The 22,623-nt window shown below is 41.7% G+C and overlaps 1 protein-coding gene across 1 annotated transcript in view; it reads right to left on the bottom strand.

Annotated features, from left to right (window-relative positions):
• The window catches only part of FRAS1 (Fraser extracellular matrix complex subunit 1), a 425,706-nt gene that overhangs the window by 148,295 nt on the left and 254,788 nt on the right, over positions 1-22,623 (bottom strand). The window contains exons 21-28 of the mRNA XM_049632097.1: positions 20,528-20,680; positions 20,098-20,244; positions 14,640-14,786; positions 9,932-10,072; positions 8,622-8,762; positions 6,963-7,100; positions 3,712-3,982; positions 150-234 (exon numbers count right to left, since the gene is read on the bottom strand). Of these exons, the coding sequence (XP_049488054.1) occupies positions 150-234; positions 3,712-3,982; positions 6,963-7,100; positions 8,622-8,762; positions 9,932-10,072; positions 14,640-14,786; positions 20,098-20,244; positions 20,528-20,680 (1,223 nt within the window). The remainder of the gene's footprint in view (positions 1-149; positions 235-3,711; positions 3,983-6,962; positions 7,101-8,621; positions 8,763-9,931; positions 10,073-14,639; positions 14,787-20,097; positions 20,245-20,527; positions 20,681-22,623) is intronic.

The following is a 22,623-nucleotide window of genomic DNA, read 5'->3' as shown; positions in this document are numbered from 1 at the left end:
CTGTGTCTCCCTCTCTCTCTGACCCTCCCCCGTTCATGCTCTGTCTCTCTCTGTCTCAAAAATAAATAAATGTTAAAAAAAAAAAAACTTAAAAAAAAAAAAGAATTAGTAGGCACATGCAATTATTAATTGTGTGGCATTGTTATTACCTGTGTTGAAAATGCTTGTATGTTGATCAGCTGTGGCTCAGAGAAGAACTGCTGGTCACTAATTTTCAGGGAAAAGTAACCTTTCCTAAAAGAAGTGCCCAAGAAAGGAATGAGAAAATGCAGTCATTAGTCTCTAGCAAAACAAAGAATAAAAATATTTTCAGGTTATGTGCATGTAAGAATTAGGATCAAACCACTACAGTGATAAAATATTCATCCTGTAAATAAAAATAACCAGATGAAGATGAATATAGGGCCATACAGGTAAAACTACTGGGTATTCCTTGACCTCAATATAACAATTACATAAACTTTTTATTTTAGATTTCTCTAAAATAAATATATACATAGTTGAAAAATCAGTTGTTAGCCCAAGACAGGCTAGTAATATAGTGATGGCTAATGGTTAAATTGGAGAATGCAAAGGAACTTATCATAGTCCCTGATTAGCTCTCAATGATTCCCTCTTCCCTGCAGACCCTCTCTCCAACCTGTTCTCAAATCATGTAAGTGGGCCCGTGTGAAGGATTTTGCAATGTTTGTATTACATGACTCTATCTACCTGCCTCCCCGACTCCAGCCACACACATACACATTCAATGTGGACTGGACTAGGTAAAGATGGCTGATTATTCTCTGGAAATTTGCAACTGGCCTGAGAGCTCCCATTTGACTATGCAGAAGCCATCGTCTACCAAGCCTGCCTGTAGGAAGGAGATAAATTAAGCCTTGGAGCAAAGAGCCACAGAGACAAGAGGAAGAATTGAGTCCTGCTTTCCATTCCCGGTTCTAGCTTCCAGGCTCACCCTGGAAGCCCAGTTGCCTTTGTTGTGTTAAAGAGCTGAGCCATGCCTGCAATGTTATAACAAGCCTTACAATTTTGCTGAATCTAGTTCAAGCTAACTTTCATTACCTGCAACGAAACAGTACTAATTAATGAAACAAAATAAGGTTGATTCTTTGCTGTGGTTTTTACTTCCTATAAGAGTGTTGTTCCAGCAGCTTCAGAGACAACTGGTAGGGAAGGTAGGAGTTACCCACTTTCAAAGCCAAACCAAGCACAGAACTCATGGGAGGCTGGTAAGATATGTGATTAATGCACTATGGGCGGTTTTGAATTCTGGTTGACTATAGGGACGATTATTTTAAAGGTTCTTCAAAAGATATTTTTGAAATTAACTACTGAAACATGAAATAATGTGGATGGATCTCAAAAGCATTATGGCAAAAACCAGAAACATACTGTATGACTCCATTCACATGACATTTCAGAAAAGGCAAAACTGTAAGAGTAACAAACAGATTAGTGGTTGCTAGGGACTGGCAGGAAGGGAGTAACAGCAAAAAGGAGATTTTCAGGGGGGAGGGGGTGACCAAACTGTTTATATCTTGAGTGCAGTTGTAGTCTTGAGACTGTAAGAATATATGCATTAGTTGATACTCCTAGAACAGTACACTTTAAGATGGGGAATTTTGTTGAACCCAAATTATACCTCAATAAACCTAATTTGTTTTTAAAGAAGTAAATCTTGCCTTCCCTCCTGTTTCATCCTCCCCTTGAAGTTCCATCCCATTTAAATCCTGTCCCTCTTCACTCCCAGCTCCAAACTTCCAGAGAAAGCAAATGATGGAAGCAACAGAAAGAAGGAGGCAGGTGTGGTTACTCCCAATGTACTGGGGAAAAATGACTTTTTGGTAGCACTGAGGTCCCAATAACTGCTTAGGATCCCAGAATGCCAACTTGCCATGGCCACTATGGCCATATTTGCAGGTTGTCTTGTACTCCACAGGAGCATTCTGACCCCAAAGGAATCCAGTCCTAAAGAATCATGGTCAGATTTTCATGAGGAAAAAACAAAATCATAAACCTATGTGGCAAGTTGCCCCTTTTGTTTTTGTATCACTCCACAACTTATAGAATTTCCTTTTTTTCATGAATTACTACCAATCTTGTTTTGCTATTCTCTCATTCTTTCTTTCGTTTAAATTTTTAGATGAAGAAAATCCAATGCTAAAATGGGTACACCAAGAATAAAAACAGTGCTGCAAGAATTCCCTGAAAAATAGTTGCCATTCTTTGTCCCATTTAGGGCTGCAGAGCTGACTCTGGAAGAAAACACGTGATGATAGATTGAAGAGGTGGAATAGACATGAGGGTTGACTTTGGTTGTCTGGGGAGCTTTATGAACTTTACTGACTTTTCACAAGACATTCAAAGGCAAAACACTACAGGTATGGACGTTGTGTGTGTGCGCGTGTGCACACGTGCGTGCCTCTGTGTGTGTGCGATGCAAACAATTAAGAACTACACTTAAAGCAAAATGAATGCAGGACATGGTGTATAAATCTGAAGAGTGAGTCTATGGCATCAGATACCTGAGTCTGAAGCCCCACCCTTGTAGCAGTACTTCTCTATACAATGATCATTTGCCCCTTGCAGATGGAAGTGTGCCCGTTATTCCTAGTATTATTAGGGAGGCAGAAATCAGTGGCTAAAGGCATGGGTTGTGGAGTCGGGGAACCAGCTGTTGATTGAGACTTGGCTTTGATTATACTCTCGAGGACTGTTTCCCTATCTGTATATTTATGTAGAACATAAATATACATAGTTCACACGAAGTGTTTAACACAATGCCTGCATCAAAGTCAGCACTCAGTAAATATCAGTTATTCTTATTCCTTTGAGATGGTCTTCTGAGGTTCTGGCTTTGAAATGGAATAGAGAAAGGGCCATTTGCTTTTCTCCCCACCTATCTCCTAACCAAAACCTTAAAATAATAATAAAAAAAATCTCTAGTGTTGACAGTAGAAAATATTCACTGTGAATATTTTGGTCCATTTTTAACATATACAGTCTACTCTGAATTATCTGCACTAATGAAGCAGAGCAGGATGAAGGATAATCCACGAGGCTAATCTTTGGGGTGCATTCTCTGATTTCTGTTTAGCAGATTTACTCTGCTAATTATATGACTCTATTTTCTTGGGTTAATGTTAACATTCAATTGCATTCCTGAAGCATATGTCAGCTGGGGTGAGGAAGACAGCCAGAAGTGTGCTAGGAATCAGAGGAAAACTAGATCAGGCTTAAAAATTAACCACAATTAATCCCATAAAGTGGATAATAAAAAGTTGTGACTCTTAGCTTCCTTCCAACTCTGAAATTCTAGGAACCATATAACACTTTTAAAAGTACGTGCTCCATCTTCTAGTCACTCCTCACTCCCAGTATATTACCCTAATGTTGAAGAAGCAGCTGTAGCAATCTGGGTAGATAACCAGTTTTGTTTCTGCTGGGCCAAAAAACTGGGTAATGGTACTAGGAACTTTCCTGTCACATCAGAGAATTACCCATAATTATGTGATAAAATGAAAACGCCTCTAACAGAAGCACACTCTCTGAGCAATTACAGTGAAATGATGACAGGCAGCTGAAAGTGATGGCGCTTGTGGAGTATCGATCTTCCCCAGAAGAGAGGGGATAGCTATTGAGAAGCGGGGGCGGGGGCGCAAAGCACCGATGGAAAGGATGCAGGAGGAAAACAACAGAACACTGAGTCACCTGGGTTTTTCTTTGCTGTGCACAAAACGCACTTTTTTCTCATTCACATCTTTCCAGCTAAAATGGCCAGCCTTGTCGAGCTGAACCTCTTTTCCGTTCCTTGAGAGCACTAGCTGACCATTGGTGGGAGTGCTCACAACATGGAACTGGAGGTCTTCCACCCTGCCATCCTGATCTTGGACATTCAGAAGGGGAAAATCCAGTGGCTTCATGGAACCAATTGCAAGGGTGAGAGAGCCATTCACATGAAGACTAGGCGTGTGTATTTTGCCTGGAAAACATATGAACCCAAAGGTCAGACTTGGTACATTCACTGATAAAGTTATTTATTTATTTATTTTTAAAATTTTTCCTCTACTGTTTATTTTTAAGAGACAGAGAGAGAGAGAGAGAGAGAGAGAGAGAGAGAGAGAGAGTTTGAGCAGGGGAGGGGCAGAGAGAGAGAGGGAGACACAGAATCTGAAGCAGGCTCTGGGCTCTGAGCTGTTAGCACAGAGCCCAATGTGGGGCTCAAACTCATGAACCATGAGATCATGACCTGAGCTGAAGCTGGACGTCCAACCAACTGAGACACCCAGGTACCCCAAGGTTTTTTTATTTTTGAATAAATAGATTTGTAATGTTCATTCAGAAATGAGACTCTAGGCTATTGTAGACCATAAGCCTCCTTCTAATCCAGTGGTTCTCACCCCAGGATACATATGAAAATAACATAAAATCTCAATGTTTAACATAAACTTCTAAAAAATATAGGAGAAAATCTTTGAGCTTAAATTAGGCAATGCTTTCTTAGATATGACACAAAAAGTACAAGTGACAAAAGAAAAAAAAAGATAAATTGGACCAAAGTGCTTCAAAGGACACCAGTAAGGAAGTAAACAAGTCAATTGATAGAATGGGAGAAAATGTTTGCAAATTATATATCTGAAAACGGACATGTATCTGAAATATATACATCTTACAACTCAATAAAAGACAAGTAACCCAGTTTAAAAATAGGCAAAGAATTTGAATTGCCGTTTTTCAAAAGCAGATATACAAAAGGCCAATAAGCACATGAAAAGGTGCTCAATGTCATTCATTAGTCGTCAGGAAAATGCAAATCAAAGCCACAATGTGATACCACTTCATACCCACTATAAAGGAAAATAAAAAGTGTTCCTGAGGATGTGGATGAATTGAAAATCTCATACATTGCTGGTAGGAATGTAAAATGGTTCAGTTTGGTAGTTCCTCACCAGTAATTCTACTTGTAGGCATATACCCAAGAGAACTGAACACATATGTCCACATAAAAACTTGTACTTGAATGTTCATAGCAGTGTTACACATAATAACCCAAAAGTGGAAAGAACCCAAATGCCCATCAACTGGTGAATGAATAAATAAATTGTGGTATAACCATACAATGGAATATTATTAAACAATATAAAGGGATGATGTACTGACACACCTTCCAATATAGAGGAACCTTGAAAATATTATTGCCAAGTAAAAAAAGCCAGACGTAAAAAGCCACATATTGTACAATTCCATTTATGTGAAATGTCTAGAATAGTTAAACCCACAGAGACAGAAAGTAGATCAAAGGCTGCCAAGAACTGGGGCAAGGGAGCGCTAGACAGAGACTGCTAACAGTTACTGGATTTCTTTTTAGGATGAATAAAATGTCCTGGCATTACATAATGGTGATGGTTGTATAACTTTGTGCATATACTAAAAACCACTGAACTGTGTACTTTAAAAGGTGAATTCTATGGTATGTGAATTATATGTCAATAATAACAATAAAGAATCATACAGGGATCTTTTAAAACAGTACCAATACTTGAGCTCCACCATCAGAGAGTCTGACTTAAATGTTCTGGGGTGGGAACCTTAGTGATTTTACAAGCTCCCCAGGCAATCCTAATGGACTTCTAGGTTTGAGAGCCACAGTTATAACCTAATTCATCCATCCCATCTGGCCTTCAGACCCATTAAGGGTAAGAAAAGAAGTGTCTGATACCATTTGCTAGAACAGTACCAGTTAATCTATAATGAAGTATGATTATAAGTGGCTTATATTCAGAATTCATGTAAAGCATATACACTTTGTTTTAAAAATTTCCCATCTTTATCCATTCTTCCATTGATGGACAATAAATTATATTTAAAAAATAAGTAAAATAAAATAATATAAAATAAAATAAAATTTTCCCATCTTTGTCCATAGGAAACATCTGATGGATGAATATCCAATCATGATGATAATTGCATCCTGTCTCCTGCAAGCTGTTTTGCCTGGACTTTAATTATTAGTGTTTCCTTCTGCAAGTAGGTCAGACAGGACAGTTTGGGAATGGCAAGTTTCAAGGGAACTACTTCTACTGTAAGATTACTCTAATGAAAGTGGAATTCGTTTTCACAAGCTGACTTGTACCATGTCCCAAGAGGAGTAGGCTGACTCTCAAGTACTTGGGGTTTCCAGAAAGGTCCCAATAAAATAAGCCAAATATATCTTTTTCCCATGGGAAGTCTTAGTATCTTCAGAGGTCAGAAATTTAGAGACAGAAAATATGATTGACTACGGGTATTAAAATATGCCTCATGTTATTGATAAAGGACACTCAAAAGCTGAGGAATGCTCAACTATTATATAATCCTTAAACTTCATTTATCTATAAAACTTTGGGGCTCCAATTTAAGACTAAATGTAAATTTGCTTCTCTTTTGTTGTAAGGTGAAGTATCCATTGATGTGTTGGATAAAACTAGCTCCACTCCTTTAATATCACCTTCTTCTTTTTTTTTTTAAGTTTATTTATTTGAGAGAGACAGAGACAGTGTGAGCAGGGGAGGGGCAGAGACAGAGGGAGAGAGAGAATCCCAAGCAGGCTCTGCACTGCCAGCACAGAGCCCAACGTGGAGCTGGAACACACAAAACTCTGAGATCATGACCTGAGCCGAAACTGAGAGTCGGACACTTAACTGACTGAGCCACCCAGGAACCCCACTGTGTCACAGTTTTCTGCCAAATTTCTGATCTGATAGTTGGTACTTTCATGGCACACACGATTTCTTTTTCCCAAAGATCTTAGAAATTGCGTTTCCACAATGCCTATGTCCTATAGATAGTCCCTTATTTCTTAGCATTCCCAGAATGAGAATCCTGTATTTTGTATCACGTGAGCCAACTGTATCTGCAGACTCAGCCTTTGCATAGAGAAATGACAGGTTAATACACCAGACCATCAGATGGGAAGCACTTACCAGTGCACGTTTCATTAGAGTGGGCAGAGAAGCCAGGAATGCAGTTGGAAACACAAAGGCCACTCTTCAAAAAGAACCCATGGTCACAGAGGTGACACCGGTCCCTGCCGCTGCACTGTAAGCATGCTCGAGGGCAGGCTGTCAAAGAAAGGACACACTAAGTGAGGCACGTGAAAGGCACAGACACTCAGCTAGGGCCACCAGTGACAGAGAAATAACGAGTGATAGCACATGACTCCCAACTACAGCAAAAGGGAATCTCCTCTAGAATCTCACAAGGAACCCATCTACCCTCTGAAGGAAAGTGAACACAGAACATCACTTTCACTTTATGCACTGTGATGTGAAAATGTTGCACATAAGTGGATTGTTTACAAAGTTGACCATATTGACTTGTAAGGGAGGTGGTTTATGGTGCCTAAGAGCATAGGCCCTCGCTGGGTTCCATTCCTCCTCTACCACTTACCGGCTGTCCACTTCGGGCAAGTTCCTTTAACCATCTGTGGTGTGATTTTCTTGTCTTAAAAATGGGATAGAAATAACACCTAATGCAAATAACTGTTGGGAGGATTACATGTTTTATTATGTGAAGAGACTACACTTTTGTGTGCCTAGAACTCAGCTATACTACTAATACCACTACTATTCTATTATTATTGTTGTTGTTGTTGCTGTTGTTATTGTTATTACTATTTTAAATGCATGGGGAAAATAAGCTCTTTAAAGGACCATAGGATTATTTCCTTGGGTCAAGTCAATAAACTACAAATCGAGTGTTTACTCCTAAGTTTTTCTGCTTCCTTAGCGGAGATTTTATTATAGAGAGGTGGTATAGTATAGTGTAAAGGGCCCTGGATTGGCGTCAGAAAACTTGGGTTTAATATCTGATTTTATGTTGCTTGGCCATTCTCTCTCTTGCTTAAGCCATTCTCTCTCTCTCTCTCTCTCTCTCTGTTCTTTTTTTTTTTTTTTTTTTTTTTTTGCTTATAAAACAGGATTCATAGTTTCTGCCATATTTCACCACCAAGGCATTGTGGGTATTAAACAAGCTCATGCAGACAGAGGAATCTGGTGAAAGGTAAAATGCCATGCCAGGGGAATGGCATCATTCTTACAGGCCAGGTATTCTTCAAAGTGGGGTATATGGTACCAAGTTTTAAAGGAAATGATGAAAACAAACTGAGGAAACTCTCTTTGGGTTTAACTTTAGTGTGATCAAAAGGTTCGGTGTGTCTCACTAAATCGTCCTCACAAACCCTCTTCTTCAAGGGTATTGTGCCAATATAAAGGTCAGCGGTAATTCAGTCTATACACTGAAGATTCTGTGCCCATATCAACAGGGGTAATCCACTCTTAGTGGATACCTCACCTTAGTTCAATATAAGCCTTATATTCCATAAAATATTGACTTCATTTCCATAAAGACCTTTAGGGACAATATTGATTTGTGCAAGAGAATTATTGGCCTGCACTTCTATATTCGATTTAACCAGCAATTGGCAGATATGCAGGGGAAGCCATCAATTACTTAGGCCGAGCTCCCTGGGTTTTCATTCTGCTTTTAATTCAAATTGTCCTTGGTTACCTGAGAATCAGCGCACCTGATTTACTTGCAGCCCTCGCTTTTCTCCAGAGAACTCAGCACAGTCTCCAAGTTACCTGCGCATTGGCGATTGGCGTGATCTGCAAAGTACCCCTTCTCACATTCCTGGATACACTGGGCTTCTAACAGGAAAAATGGCTCTTCACAGCGAGTACACTCGTGGGGACCTTGGCATTGGAGACAGTGATTGCTACACCCTGAAGGACAAAAGTCAAATCAACAGAATTTTGTATGGCTTTCCAAGGGGCTCCTGGCCCTTGTGGGGAGGCGGCATTAGATGCCAAACAGTTAGATGACCCAGTGTGTTGGACGAAGCAGAAGATGAGGAGTCAGGAACCAGGCTTCTGGTTGTTACTGCTCTACTTACCAGGGGGATGATTTAGGATCAGAGATTACATTCTCTGAGCCTCGATGCTCTCTCCCATTAAATGGGAGTGGACATATCGTCCTACCCAGCTCGCTGGGCAAAGACCAAAGTAAATAACAGAAAACACTGGGCAAACTTAGAAACTACACATATTAGCCATTATCATTATTAACTAGTCCATGGCTTTCTTGCCTGAAGTGTCCATCTTTCCTGACTCACCTAGTCAATTATCAGAGTCTCCCAAGAATGATCCCAGTAATACTGTCTGTGCACTTTGCGGGAGTTGTTCAGAGTCAGAAGGTTTTGTGGTGTTAAATCAAGACCCAAGGGGGGGCGCCTGGGTGGCTCGTCGGTTAAGCGTCTGACTTCGGCTCAGGTCATGATCTCACGGTCCGTGAGTTCCAGCCCCGCGTCAGGCTCTGTGCTGACAGCTCAGAGCCTGGAGCCTGTTTCAGATTCTGTGTCTCCCTCTCTCTCTGCTCCTCCCCCGTTCATGCTCTGTCTCTCTCTGTCTCAAAAATAAATAAACGTTAAAAAAAAATTTAAAAAAAATAAATAAATAAAAATAAATCAAGACCCAAGGGGGTGGGATGCAGAGGAAGGTGGTGGTGAGACATCTGGTACATTCAGGGCTTCAGGGGGCTGATGTGTGAGCACAGGCCTTCCATGTGCTCAAATGACCAGAGTACACACACCTCTGCATCTAGAGGACAGGACTGTTCAATGTTTCAGGAAATCCAAACCTTATACCTGTTTGCGTGGCCATATACCCCCAAGATTCCCATACTGACCTCAAATTTTAGCAAATATCGTGTCTGGACGTGGGGGAAGGAGAGAGGGGGCATTTTGACTATAACAGAGAAAAACTCTTAGGAAAGAAACCAGAAATTAAGTACAAAGCCAGAAAGGAAACTAGCCACAGACTGCTTGTCAGAACAGTAAAAACCAGAGGAGGCTGAAGCCTGGCTTCAGCACAGAGCAGGGGCTCCAGACACTTACTCCTGCAGAGGCCCCCGTCCCTGTAGAAGGATGGTGAGCACTGCTCCACGCAGGCCCCGTCCTGAAGAACGTAGCCATCCATGCACTGTAGGCAGTCGGTCCTCAGAGGCCCAGAGCACGCGTTGCAACTCCAATCACACTCTAGGAAGGAAACCCACGTTAGATCACCTTCGTCTGTCCACCCTCAGTCCCAGCGACTAATTTATGAGGACGCTGCTGGCAGCTGCAAGGGTAAAGTGAGGACAACATAAAAGATGTCAGATAAGTGAGCCCTAACGAGGTTTCTGCTTGTAGTAGCCGGAATGCCTCTCTGAGGTTTAGTATTTCCTAATTATGTTGGACACGGGCATGTACGAGGATCACTCCATGCTTGTGCACAGGCTGCTTGTCAGTAGGGCTGCCAAGGAGCCAGATCAACTTAATCTTATTCCATAGCCCCAGAGTTCTTTATTCCTGTGCCATGGTGTCTTCATGCAAAGCCAGCTACAGGGAGTGAGCAATCTGTCTCTGCAAACCTAATCCAGACCTCCTCCAAATGCTCAATAGGTGAAGTGATGTCAGAGACTCAGCTAAGAATGCATCTGCTGCCTCCACTGACGCTGGCTGCCTGGCTTCCTGCCTCTCAAAAATCAGGTGTTGACCCACCCAACAGAGAGAACCACTGATGTTAGAATTAAATGGGGCACAAAGGAACAGTCCAGAAAGAAGAGGCTTACAGAAATCACAGAAGATCTCCCTAGCAGTGGAGCTGACTCATTAACATGTTCTTTGCTCAGTAAGCACCTATGGAATGCAGAGCACTAAAAGATGGGTAGAAAAAGTGGGTAGACTCTGACTTCAAGGAGTTAATGTGCTCATGGGTTCCAACCTTGGAATTGCACCCATGGGATCCAGAATGATTGTTACAAATACAGATTATCAGGCCCAACATCAGAACTATTCAGTTAGTCTCAAGAACTGAGGCAAAAGAAAACATGTTGGGGCCACTATTGTTTTTGTTCTTATGATTATTATAGTTGTTGTTATAGTTGCTGTGGGTTTTTTAAATGTTTATTTATTATTTTTGAGAGAGAGAGAGAGAGAGAGAGAGAGAGAGAGAGAACGAGCAGGGGAGGGGCAGAGAGAGAGGGAGACACAGAATCTGAAGCAGGCTCCAGGCTCAGCGCTGTCAGCACAGAGCCCAATGAGGGGCTTGAACTCACGAACTGTGAGGTCATGACTTGAGCCAAAGTTGGATGCTTAACCGACTGAGCCACCCAAGTGCCCCATAGTTGTTGTGGTTTTTAAAGGCCCAGGCAACTCTGATGCAGCTAGAAAACTCATGCCTGAGAGCCAAAGTTCTAGCTGGCAAACTAAGTCCTTCATGCATGGACGATGGGACAAGATAGGTTAAGTACTTGGGTTTTGAAGACACACAAGTCTCCACTTAAGCCATGGCTTAGATACTGTTCATCCACATGTCTTACACATCTTCCTTAATTTATTTGAGCCTTAGTTTCCCTATCTGTAAGACAGAGGCAAGAATAGTACCTATTTCATAAGGCTATTGCACAGAGTAAATGAAAGAATGAATGCAAAGGAGTTAGCACAGTGCCTGGCACAGAGTAACAGCTTAATAAATGTTTGCTGCTGAACTGTTTTTCTTGGAGAGCATTCTCCACTCAGGACATCCTCACTCCACCACCCCTCCCAGCTGAGAACTGAGGAAACTTCTCATTAGTCACCTTTCTCTCTTTCTTGATGCAACATTTCTAAGGCCCAAAGAAGCAGGTAAATGTGTAAGACAGTGCACGTGCTTCCAAGATTTCTAAAGTTAATCCCGCTCATTTATTTGGCTGAATCAGTCCTGAGGGAAAATGACTAAAGCAGAGCCTTGAAAACTGCCAGCAAAGTTATGAAATCATTTACAACATGGAGGATTCGTGATAATCTTGTTTTTCACCACGTACTGACAACCACTGTTTAGAAGGGAAAAACCAGAAAAGCTTCTGTGGTCTTGAGCACCAGAGACCACCTAAGTTGACTACAAAGAGAATTCCTTGGAATAGAGAGTGTGCAATTTTGCAAAGCTTTAAAACATACCAGCATATGTGATAGATGTTTGGCCTCTCTACCTGAGCCCCAGCTAAGAGATGGGAGACATGTAGAATGGACGAATGGAGAAGGGAAACGGAATAGAAGGAAAATCCAGCCATTACCTCTGTTCTTCTCCTTGCTGACCACTGCCATTCAAAGAGCAAAAGCCCCAAGAATTCTAACTACTGACAGAACAGGAAAAGGGTACTCGGTTTTTGAAACTGCCCCCTTATAAACTCCTCGAGCACAGGACTATGCCTTTACTCATTTCAGTCTGTTAGACAGAGATGAACAAATAAGATACAACCCCTGTCTTCATTAAGCATAGAGTCTAGCAATCTAGAGTTGTAAATGCAAGTGGCTCCAGGTCCCAGGAAGGTCATGTAAATCTATGAACCAGGCCTGGTGTGACAGGATAGGGAGGGTTGGAGACTGTGGTGATCTGAAGATGCAACAGGACAAGACCTACTCATCTGCGACCAACTGCTGCATTATGGAAACGCACACCCAGGGTGGCCAGATCATCTGGCTTTTCCAAAGAGACAGGAAATCTCAATCTTTGTATGTGATTCTTCTACATGTTAAAACGCATTAATGAGGGGCGCCTGGGTGGCTCAGTCAGTTCAGCAACCGACTCTTGATTTCGGTTCAGGTCATGATCTCACAGGTTGTGGGACTGAGCCTCATGTTGGGCTCTGCATTGGGTGTGGAACCTGCTTGGGATTCTCAGTCTCTCTTTGCCCCTCCCCCACTCGTGCTCTCTAAAATAAAAAATTAAAAATTACATAAAATATAAAATGCATTAGTTAAAAAATTTAAAACACTAGAACATTAGGTGGACCAAAAATAACCCTGTCTTAGACCAACTACAACCTGAGGGTTTCCAGTGTGCCACCTTTGGTCTAATTACCAAAACCCTGCACAATAGTTGGCACACAGTAGGAGCTCAAAAATATTTTCTTGCACCTAGATGCTCAGCCGGTTAAGGTTCCAACTATGGCTCAGGTCATGATCTCATTGTTCATGAGTTTGAGCCCTGTGTCAGGCTCTGTGCGGACAGCTCAGAGCCTAGAGCCTGCTTCGGATTCTGTGTCTTCCTCACTCTCTGCCTCCCCCTGCTCTCTCTCTCTCTCAAAAATAAATAAACATTAGGGCCACCTGGGTGGCTCAGTCCGTTAAGCGTCTGACTTCAGCTCAGGTCAGGATCTTGCAGTTCATGAGTTTGAGCCCCACATCAGGCTCTATGCTGACAGTTCAGAGCCTAGAGCCTGCTTCAGATTCTGTGTCTCCTGGATGGAGAACGATCTATCATGCTAATGGCCACCAAAAAGAAAACTGGAGTGGCCATACTTATATCAGACAACCTAGATTTTAAAATAAAGACTGTAACAAGAGATGAAGAAGGACATTATATCATAATTAAGGGGTCTATCCACCAAGAAGACCTAACAATTGTAAAAGTCTATGCCCCCAACATGAAAGTGCCCAAATATATAAATGAATTAATCACATACAGAAACTCATTGATAATAATACCATAATAGTAGGGGACTTCAACACCCTACTTACAGCAATTGGCAGATCATCTAAACAGAAAATCAACAAGGAAACCAATGGCTTTGAATGACATGCTGGATCAGATGGACTTAACAGATATATTCAGAACATTTGATCCTTAAGCAGCAGAATACACATTCTTCTTGAGTGCACATGGAATATTCTCCTAGATCACATACTGGGACACAAAACAGCCCTCAACAAGTCCAAAAAGGTCGAGATCATACCATGCATATTTTTAGATCACAATGCTATGAAACTCGAAATCAACTACAAGAAAAAAATTGGAAAAACAACAAATACTTGGAGACTAACGAACATCCTACTACAGATTCTGTGTGTGTGTCTCTCTCTCTGCCCCTCCCCTGCTCAGGCTCTGTCTCTCTCTCTCTTTCAAAAACAAATAAACGTTAAAAAATAAACAGGGGCGCCTAGGTTGCTCAGCCAGTTAAGCATCCGACCTCGGCTCAGGTCATAATCTCATGGCTTGTGAGTTCGAGCCCCATGTCAGGCTCTGTGCTGACAGCTTGAAGCCTGGAGCCTGCTTTGGATTCTGTGTCTTCCTCACTCTCTGCCCTTCCCCCGCTCATGCTCTGTCTCTCTCTGTCTCTCAAAAATAAATAAGTGTTAAAAAAAATTTAAAAAATAAACAAACATTAAAAAATATTTTCTTGATTAATAAATTACATACAGGGGTGACTAGGTGGTGTAGTCAGTTAAGCGGCCAACTCTTAATCTCAGGTCATGATCTCATGGTTTGTGAGTTCGAGCCCCACATCTGGCTCTGCACTGATGGTGCAGAACCTGCTTGGGATTGTCTCTCTCCCCCTTGCTCTCTGCCCCTTCCCTGATCATGCTCTCTCTCTCAAAATAAATAAACTTTAAAAAACAAAAAATAAATTACATACAAAGAAAAAATTACATACATACATTCATAATACATGATGACTTCTTGCTATCACCAGAGAAAGTCTAAACATATGACAGCATTTTCCCAGTGTGGGGGAGCAGACATTTACAGTAAAGGGAGCTCACTGAGTAAAAGAATCACTGCATAGTTCAGGAAGAGCTTTACCTCTGCACATCTTGGTGGAGAAGTCAAGATAGTACTGTGGGGCACAGCTCTCATACTGACATTCCCCAAAGAGCAGGACCTTGTTTGGATCTCGGCAGGAGGTACAGCCAGCCTGTGAATCACAGCTTCTACAATGTGTGCTGCATGCTGAGCAGATAGGGAAAGAAAATGACCAGATCATTACAATTGCAAATTTTGAAGCACTGATCAAACCTAGACAGATGTTACAAAGGAGCAAAGCACTGCTCCAACCTGTTCTTTAATTATGGCTCATAACCCTCCCCTGTGATCAACAGAAAAGAAAATGTTCTTATTTTCCAGAGAAGATAAATTATAAACCCAGAGAAGATAAATTATAAACCCAAGAATTGAAATCCCACATCCAACTTGCACTGTGATGTAGCCACAGAACCGACATTTACTCCAGGATCTCTGGAATAATAGTCGAGAGGTGTTTAAACCTTACTTCTTAAGGAATCAAGCCCCCTGTAGTTCATGATGTGGACTCAGATTTTTGAATGATGCCAAGATAAAAATTAGGTATCAACTTTATTGGGAAGCTCAGGAAATCCCATATTTTAAGTCACAAAGGACTTCAAGGAGGCCTGGCTTACTGATTCACTCATTTGTAATTCTCAGCAGCTACTGAATTCAAGCATTCAGGGATGATCCCCAAATGTGGTCATGCTTCCATCTTCTCTAACTTAACAACTGGCATTTCTCCATCTCCTCAGTTGTCCATGCTATAAACCTTGGAGGCTATCTTGACACCCCCCTTTCTCTCATTCCTAATCCACTCACTCATTGGATCCTATTTATTCAAAGTTTTCTATGTGATTCTCAGAACTTTTTGTTTTTCTCCATATCCCCATGTACCAATACATCTAAGCCATCACTATCTCCTACCAGACAACTGTCATAGCCTCCTAATCGATTTCCCCTTACTAAGTTTGACCCCCTTGCATTCTATTGTCCATGTCCCCATAAGAGTGATTTTTTTTAAATCTATACTGCTCAGGTTTCAGAGGACACTTTCATCTATAAACTCATATGTTTCTTCAAACCTGGAAAGTTTCCAGCCATCATTTCTGCAAATATTGCTTCTCCATTATTGCCTCCATTCTTTCTACCTAGATATCTTAATACGCACACTTGAATCCTCTCAATATAATCTCTAAGTCTCTTGTCTTTAACCCTTACGCATTCTTCAGTGACTTCTTCAAGAAGGCCTTCCTTGACTCTCTAATCTAAAGCAAGTCTCCCTGTCACTGCTCTTATAGCACCCCAGACATTTCATTCATGTCATACATAATAATTTTCATTTAAGTGATTATTTATCTTCTGCATCCTTTAAGCTATAAGCTTCATGAGAGCAAAGATCAGGTTTGTTTTTTTCCTTCCAATAGTGTCCAGTACCTAGCCGGTCATCCCTCATATTGTGGGTGTTCGATAAACATATGCACATAAATGAAAGAAGCCAGATATTGTTAATTACATATATTCAAGCATTAGTATCTCAGCCTCATTCTGAAATTTTCTCTAAGTACCTGTCAGAGGAAAAATCTAGAGAATGATCATGTGAGTTTTAGATCTAGAGAATATCAAAGTGTGTGGCACAGTGCAGGAAGATGACCTCCTGGTAAAAATAAAAAGGAAGTCCTCTTGTTTCACATATGAGAAATGTCATTGATGTAAAATATTCATTAGAATATGTAGATTGGTAATTAAAGGTCCTAGAAAAATTCTAGACTGGATTTTCAAACAGATGGTTTGAGAATAGTTAGAAATAAATATTTTAATTTTTGGAAACTTATATGAAATTAAACTGCCATTTCTTTTTTTTTAATTTGGGTAGAATTTTTACACATGATGTATCTTAATTTTGGCAAACGGTTTGACAAAAATCTCAATGATAAGCCTGTGAATACAAAAATTAAGGGAGGACTAGTAGTTTTAGGTGGATTTGAAGACGGTTGAAATACATACTCAAAAAGTTATCAGTAAATCTTTGCAATTAGTAAAATGCCTTTAATAGAATATTATGATGAAGTCTTAATTTTTTACTCGATCAATATTTTTATTAATAACTTTAATAAAAACAAAGAAATGCTAATGATATTTAAATATGCCACATATACCTAATAGTCACATTTTGCCAGAACAATTCAAACTCAGTTTTAGCTAGTTAAAGCAATAAACTAAAAGGAATCAGATGAAATAAGCAAAACTGTAGGTCCTACATTTATTGCCTTTAACCGATTGCACAAATAAAGGAAACAGGAGGCCTGTTTAGACAGTAGTTCCTATAAAAAATTATCTAAGAATTTTAGTTGATTAAAAGCTTATTAAAGGTATGATATGGTGACTAAAGAAACCAACTCAATCTTAAACTGCAGAGCCTTGATATGACCTAAAGGTTAGCTGGACCCCTGGCTTGGCATAGAGCTGCAAAATGAAGCCCAAATGCCACTTCCCCAGCTTAGAGTTACAGGACAATGCCCTGTCCTGATAGCTGAGAGCATCTTGTGATTTACTTCCTCAAGCGCCAATATATCTTCTTATTCTTGAATCCTTCTATACAGGCCTTCATACTGGCTTCCAAAAGAAATGGATTTGTGCGTTTTGAAATGCTAGAAGACTATATGGAGATTTGGAGGGATGCAGCAATATCACACCGAGGATCAGGGAGCTTCCACCATGTCTATCTGAACCTTTCTTCCTCTTTCACTGAACCCCTCATCTCTTACCAAGGCAACGCACAAATGACCTTGTCCTACTCAGAGCAGTTCTGCACATACCAAAGCCCCTTGGGTTTTCAGCTTCCGTCTCCAAAAGAATGTGGGTAAGGAGCATTTTCTCCATCTTAGGATATTCAGACCACACATGGTATTAGTCATGTTGGTGTGGTCACATCTGGAGTCCCTGGTGCTGCTCTCTGAGGTCCGGGACCCCAGAAAGTGCCAAGAGGACAGTGAAGATGGTGGTAGGTGGACCAGTGAGGGAAGCAGAAATGTACTTTAACGATCACTCATCAAGGAGGAAGGGACCTCACAGCTCAGGAAGTCCACCCTCCTTGTTAAACAGGCTTGCTTTCTACCTCAGCTCTCAGAGAGGGTCATCCACTGCTGCTCCAATACTCTGTTGGCTCCAGTTTTGCCAGAGCAGCAAAGTGCAAGTGGGAAGTGACAGTTAATTTCAAACTTTGGAAGGCAATAAGGTGAATGGGGAAGGGGACTTATTCTATATCGCTCCAGAGGGGAGCACTGGAGGGCCGATGAGAAAGAACAGTCGGACAATGAAACGACTATCACCCCCTGCAATGGACCTGGTGTCCTTCCTCATCGGTAGAAGTCTGTGAGGGGGAGTGACACAGAATCTCTGCAGGGGGTGCAAGGCTGCCTCTGGCCACCCTGGAGATCTCCTCTTCACCTCTAAAGTGCTACAGTTTCAAGTACTGAGAGCCTCATTTATCATCTTTTTTTTAAAGTTCCTGCCTCAACTGATTATCCTTGAATATAGAGCTCAGTATATAATTTCTAAACATTTCTATAACCAAAATCCAGACAGTTCTCCAGCTCTTACTTTCTTCTATTAACGCCTCCCCTTAATACCGGTTATATTTCCTTAAAAGCCCTTCACAGCACAATTTCTAAAATTGTCAGGCCTATAATTGTCTACAATGATGAGCATTAGACGGGAACACTGTTGATTTTTTTTTACATGCTAGAAACTCAAATATCCCAACTTAAGGGCATGCTTCATTCAATCTTTGAAAGAATGAACCTTAAGCTTTAGCAAAGGACTAAAGCTGGGAGGTTCTTGATTTAACTGAAATAGTCTATGAAATCCTATTTACATGGTAGCACAGAAAATGTATTTGTGCGGAAATCACCTTGCACCAAGGAAAAAGCTTCTCAGAAAGAAACATTTTGATGCAATGGTCTTTTTTCTTTTTCTTTTTTGTCATCCAAAGATTCTATTTTTTTCTTTTGAACTTTTATTTCTGTGATTCTACTGCTGTGAAGAGCCTCATCAATCTCAGTCACCATTTCTCCACCAACAGTCTCTTGCTCTTGAACAGAACATGCAAGTATTTCATTCGTGTCTCTTGTGTTAGAGAATCTGTAGATACTGGTAGACAGTTGATATATACTGAGCAAACTTTTTGTTATAAAAGCAAAGAAATTTTTCATGAGTCTGAAAAGGGTATTTATCTCTGGTACCTCAACAGATGATGCAAAATGGTGAGTCCCACATAAATTCATTTCAAATGCAAATCCTTGCAAGCATCTCAGTAAACTAATAGTAGTAACTATCTTTCTGTCTATAAAATATAAATATCTTAAACTGCTTGATTTGCCTCTCATTCTGGAGGAGGAGGAGGAGGAGGAGGAGGAGGATGATGACGACAACAATGACAACAATAGCTAATCTATACTGAAAGCTTGTTCCCTGCTAAGGTCCATGCCAAGTGCAAGGTGCCATTAGATGTAGGTACCATTATAATCCCCCTTTGACAGAAAAAGAAACTGAGGCCTAGAAGTTAATTCACCTGCTCAAGGGCACAAAGCTAGTAAGTGGTAGGTAGGCCTTGAACTTTAGTCACATGACTCCAGAGCCCACCTTCCTAACCACCAGTCTATAATTCCCTCAATATGGTACTTCTAGGACATAAAATTGAAATACCAACTCTGTATTTGTTGGCTGTCATTTTCAAAAGGTAAAAGTATAACAAAAATTTTTTTGCAAATGACACTTTAGTGATTGAAATAAAGTAAGCTGCCTCAGCATATCACAAAAAATGTTCCTTCATCTGTGAAGGATTTCCTGATTTCTTTTCTACTCCAATTTGCCCTTTCCCTCATTTATCCTAACTCTTTGTTTGTGCCTGACACAAGTAATTAATCATATTTTGACTTACTTGAGAAATAAGACATCTATACAAGTAACTCTCATGCGAGACAAAATAACTACTGTTTGAGCAGAAACCAAATGCTTTGTGGCATGTCAAGCCTTGTGCATTGTCAATATTCAACAAATATATACAGAAAACAAATTAAATCCAGACAAGTGCTTAGGTCACTGGTCACTGATTGTGTACCAGAGCGAGTTCCACTCTCTGCTCAGGATCTTAGAATTGAATTGCCGAGAGAAACCACAAGGATAAAATAGACCAATACTATTTTAAAAATGAGGTAACTAGAGAACAGAGAAGCTAAATGAGTGGCCTCAGATCACACAGCTGGTCCTCACAGAGGAGATCCCTAGCCCAGAAACTCCCGGTTAGGCCAATGTCTGAATTATAGCCTGCTAATGGCATCCATACACCTTTGTAGATTAACTGTCTTTTTAAAAAGTAAAGGCTATCAAGTGGGAATATGGACACCAGAACTTAATATTTCCTGCAGTGACTCCAGAAGAGCAGGAAAGGAGAGAAATTTCATTTTTAAAAACCTACGCCGACAAGCACGGCCATCATCGAGATAGTGCCCGGGGAAGCAGGCGGTGCTGCAGGTCCCAAGGTGGGACAGCACGAGGTTGGCGTCACAGGAGGTGCAGGAGAAGGGTCCTGCGCCCTGGCAGGTTCTGCAGGAGGAGTGACATTCTGCAGAGAAAAAAAGAGACACAAAGAGAATCTATGAAGTCAAACTCCTTTCCAAAGCAGCAGCCTGAGAGGCGTTAGTAAAAGCCCCAACTGAGAATGTTAGCATGTTAGCTGGTCTGGTTTACTGTCTCACAGCATGCTTCCCGCCTTCTCTCTCTCTCTCTCTCTCTCTCTCTCTCTCTCTCTCTCTCTCTCTCTCTTTCTCGGTTCAAATCTTCTCCACTACTGCCCCAAAGAGAAACTCGTGAGGCACCACCAGCTCCTGTATCCAGCACTTACTCACTTTTACAAGCTCTTCTCTCTGAGTAGAATCCAGAAGGGCAATCAGGAACACAGTGGTCCCCCAGCAGCAGGTACCGGGCATTCTGGCAGCTCAGGCAGATGCTCCCGGTGTTGTGGAGGTCGGCTGCACAGTGCTGGCACAGAGGATGGCAGTCTGGAGAGGGCAGGGGAGCACACAGAAGGCATGGACAGCATGAGCACGAGGTCTCATTACCACACCCAAGGGCAGAAGGGATCGCAATTACCCCCGCTGCAGCACGGAAAGCAGGAAAAGAGCTCGAAGGCAGCATACATCAGGAAAGTAGACGCTTGGGACCTGTACAAATTGTGTGTTTGAGGTTTTTAGCAAATGGCCAGGCCCAGCACAGCTATTCACTTGTCATCCCTTTTCAACTCAACGACCTTCAAGTACTGGGGCGGCATATGATAGATCCTTGCTAGGAGTACAGAGAGAACTGTCAGACTAACAGGAATAGTACCATCAATATCATCAACATTTCCCCCAAGGGTGCTGAGAACTCTGGCCCAGCGTGCTCCGCCCCCCCACCCCCGCCCCTTCACAGTGCTCCTGAGCTGGGCACAGCTCCCTCCACAAGCTGCCTTCTCAGGAATTGGCCTCCCAGAGTCTGTATACCTGTCTCAGGTGTTGATATGGAGGGGCTGGGGTTAGTAGAAAACTGGGTTGAGTTGGTGGAATACTTGAGTCTTCAAATAGAGGAAAAGTTACAAGGAAGAGCTGCGAGTTGAAAAGTTATTTTCATGACCCGATACATAATTCACAGAAGCCCTGCTGTACGAGTTGTGATTAAGGCTCTAAGACAAAGCATCTGGCATGGCCAGCACGGTCTCTCTTCTCGCCTATAAAATAGTCATCCTTTAATTAAAGAATCTGGTTGCGTTCAGCTCCCGTTATTGGTGAACACGTCCTCTGCCTCATTTTAGGTGGAATCACCCTTCAAGTTCTGTTTGCCATCCTCCGTCCCAAAGGTGGAAGAAAATCCACAAATCCTGAATTACCCACCAAAGTGAAAGAAGAGTAAAGGCCTAGGAAATGGAAGGTTAGACTTCTAACCACAGGCTTTTCCATCTATCCCTGAAGGATTCAAAGCACTGTCTGCACTTGCTAAGGCACTACTCAGGGACCTGATGTCTTGTTCAGCTCAGGGTCTTGTCGATAGAGATTGTGATCTCAAGCAATGTTTAGATTAAAAAATCCTTGTCAATGATGGGTTGCCTGAGTGCTCAGTCAGTTGAGCGTCCAACTCTTGATTTCTACTCAGGTCATAATCTCCTGGTTTGTGAGATCGAGCCCCATGTCCGTCTCTGCCCTGACAGCATGAAGCCTCCTTGGGATTATCTCTCTCTCTCTCTCTCTCTCTCTCTCTCTCTCTCTCTCCCCCTCTCTCTGTCTCTGCCCCTCCCCCACACACGAGCACACAACTCTCTCTCTCTCTCTCTCTAAATAAATAAACATAAAAAAAATCACTGTCAATCACTGCAGATAACCTGCCCCCTGAAATCTGTTTAAACAGGTCTTTTTCTCTATACCTTCAGTGATACTTAATTGCTGACCAGGTGAGATGGGTTCCCCGCAGGAGAAATAGATCTCAGCCCCACACCTGCACCCACTCATTGCCACAAGAAGCCATTTGGGGACCTGCACAGCCACTCCAGAAGTTGAGCTCAAAGCGTCCTCCCCAAAATGCTGACTCTTCTGGGCATGTAAACTAACAGCCCCTGACCCTTTTCTGAACTTTGGGAGTTTCAAATTACAGGCAGCCTTTTCCCCTTATTAAGAACAATTTTCAATCCCTAAAAGCCAAATTAATCCTCATTATAGACCTTTGGTAAATTATAAAGGAAGCAATGACTGTACTGAGAGAAATACGAGGCTACTTCCCCCTGATTCAGTGTTTGGTTTCCATACGATGTTCTCTTTCTCTTGTGCCCTCCTCACAGTGCCAGGAGCAAAAGGGGGGATTCAAAAAGCTTCAAAAGTTACTGGAACAAATGGAGGTGACCGTGTTTGACAACGACCTGAACGAGCAGGTGCCCTTGCTAGGGTTGGAAACCGGAGAAACCCGAGCAACATTACTA

The sequence above is a fragment of the Panthera uncia genome, chromosome B1, assembly GCF_023721935.1.
Source record: "Panthera uncia isolate 11264 chromosome B1, Puncia_PCG_1.0, whole genome shotgun sequence".
NCBI classification, from domain to species: Eukaryota; Metazoa; Chordata; class Mammalia; order Carnivora; family Felidae; genus Panthera; species Panthera uncia.
This window is presented reverse-complemented; position numbering and strand designations above follow the sequence as displayed.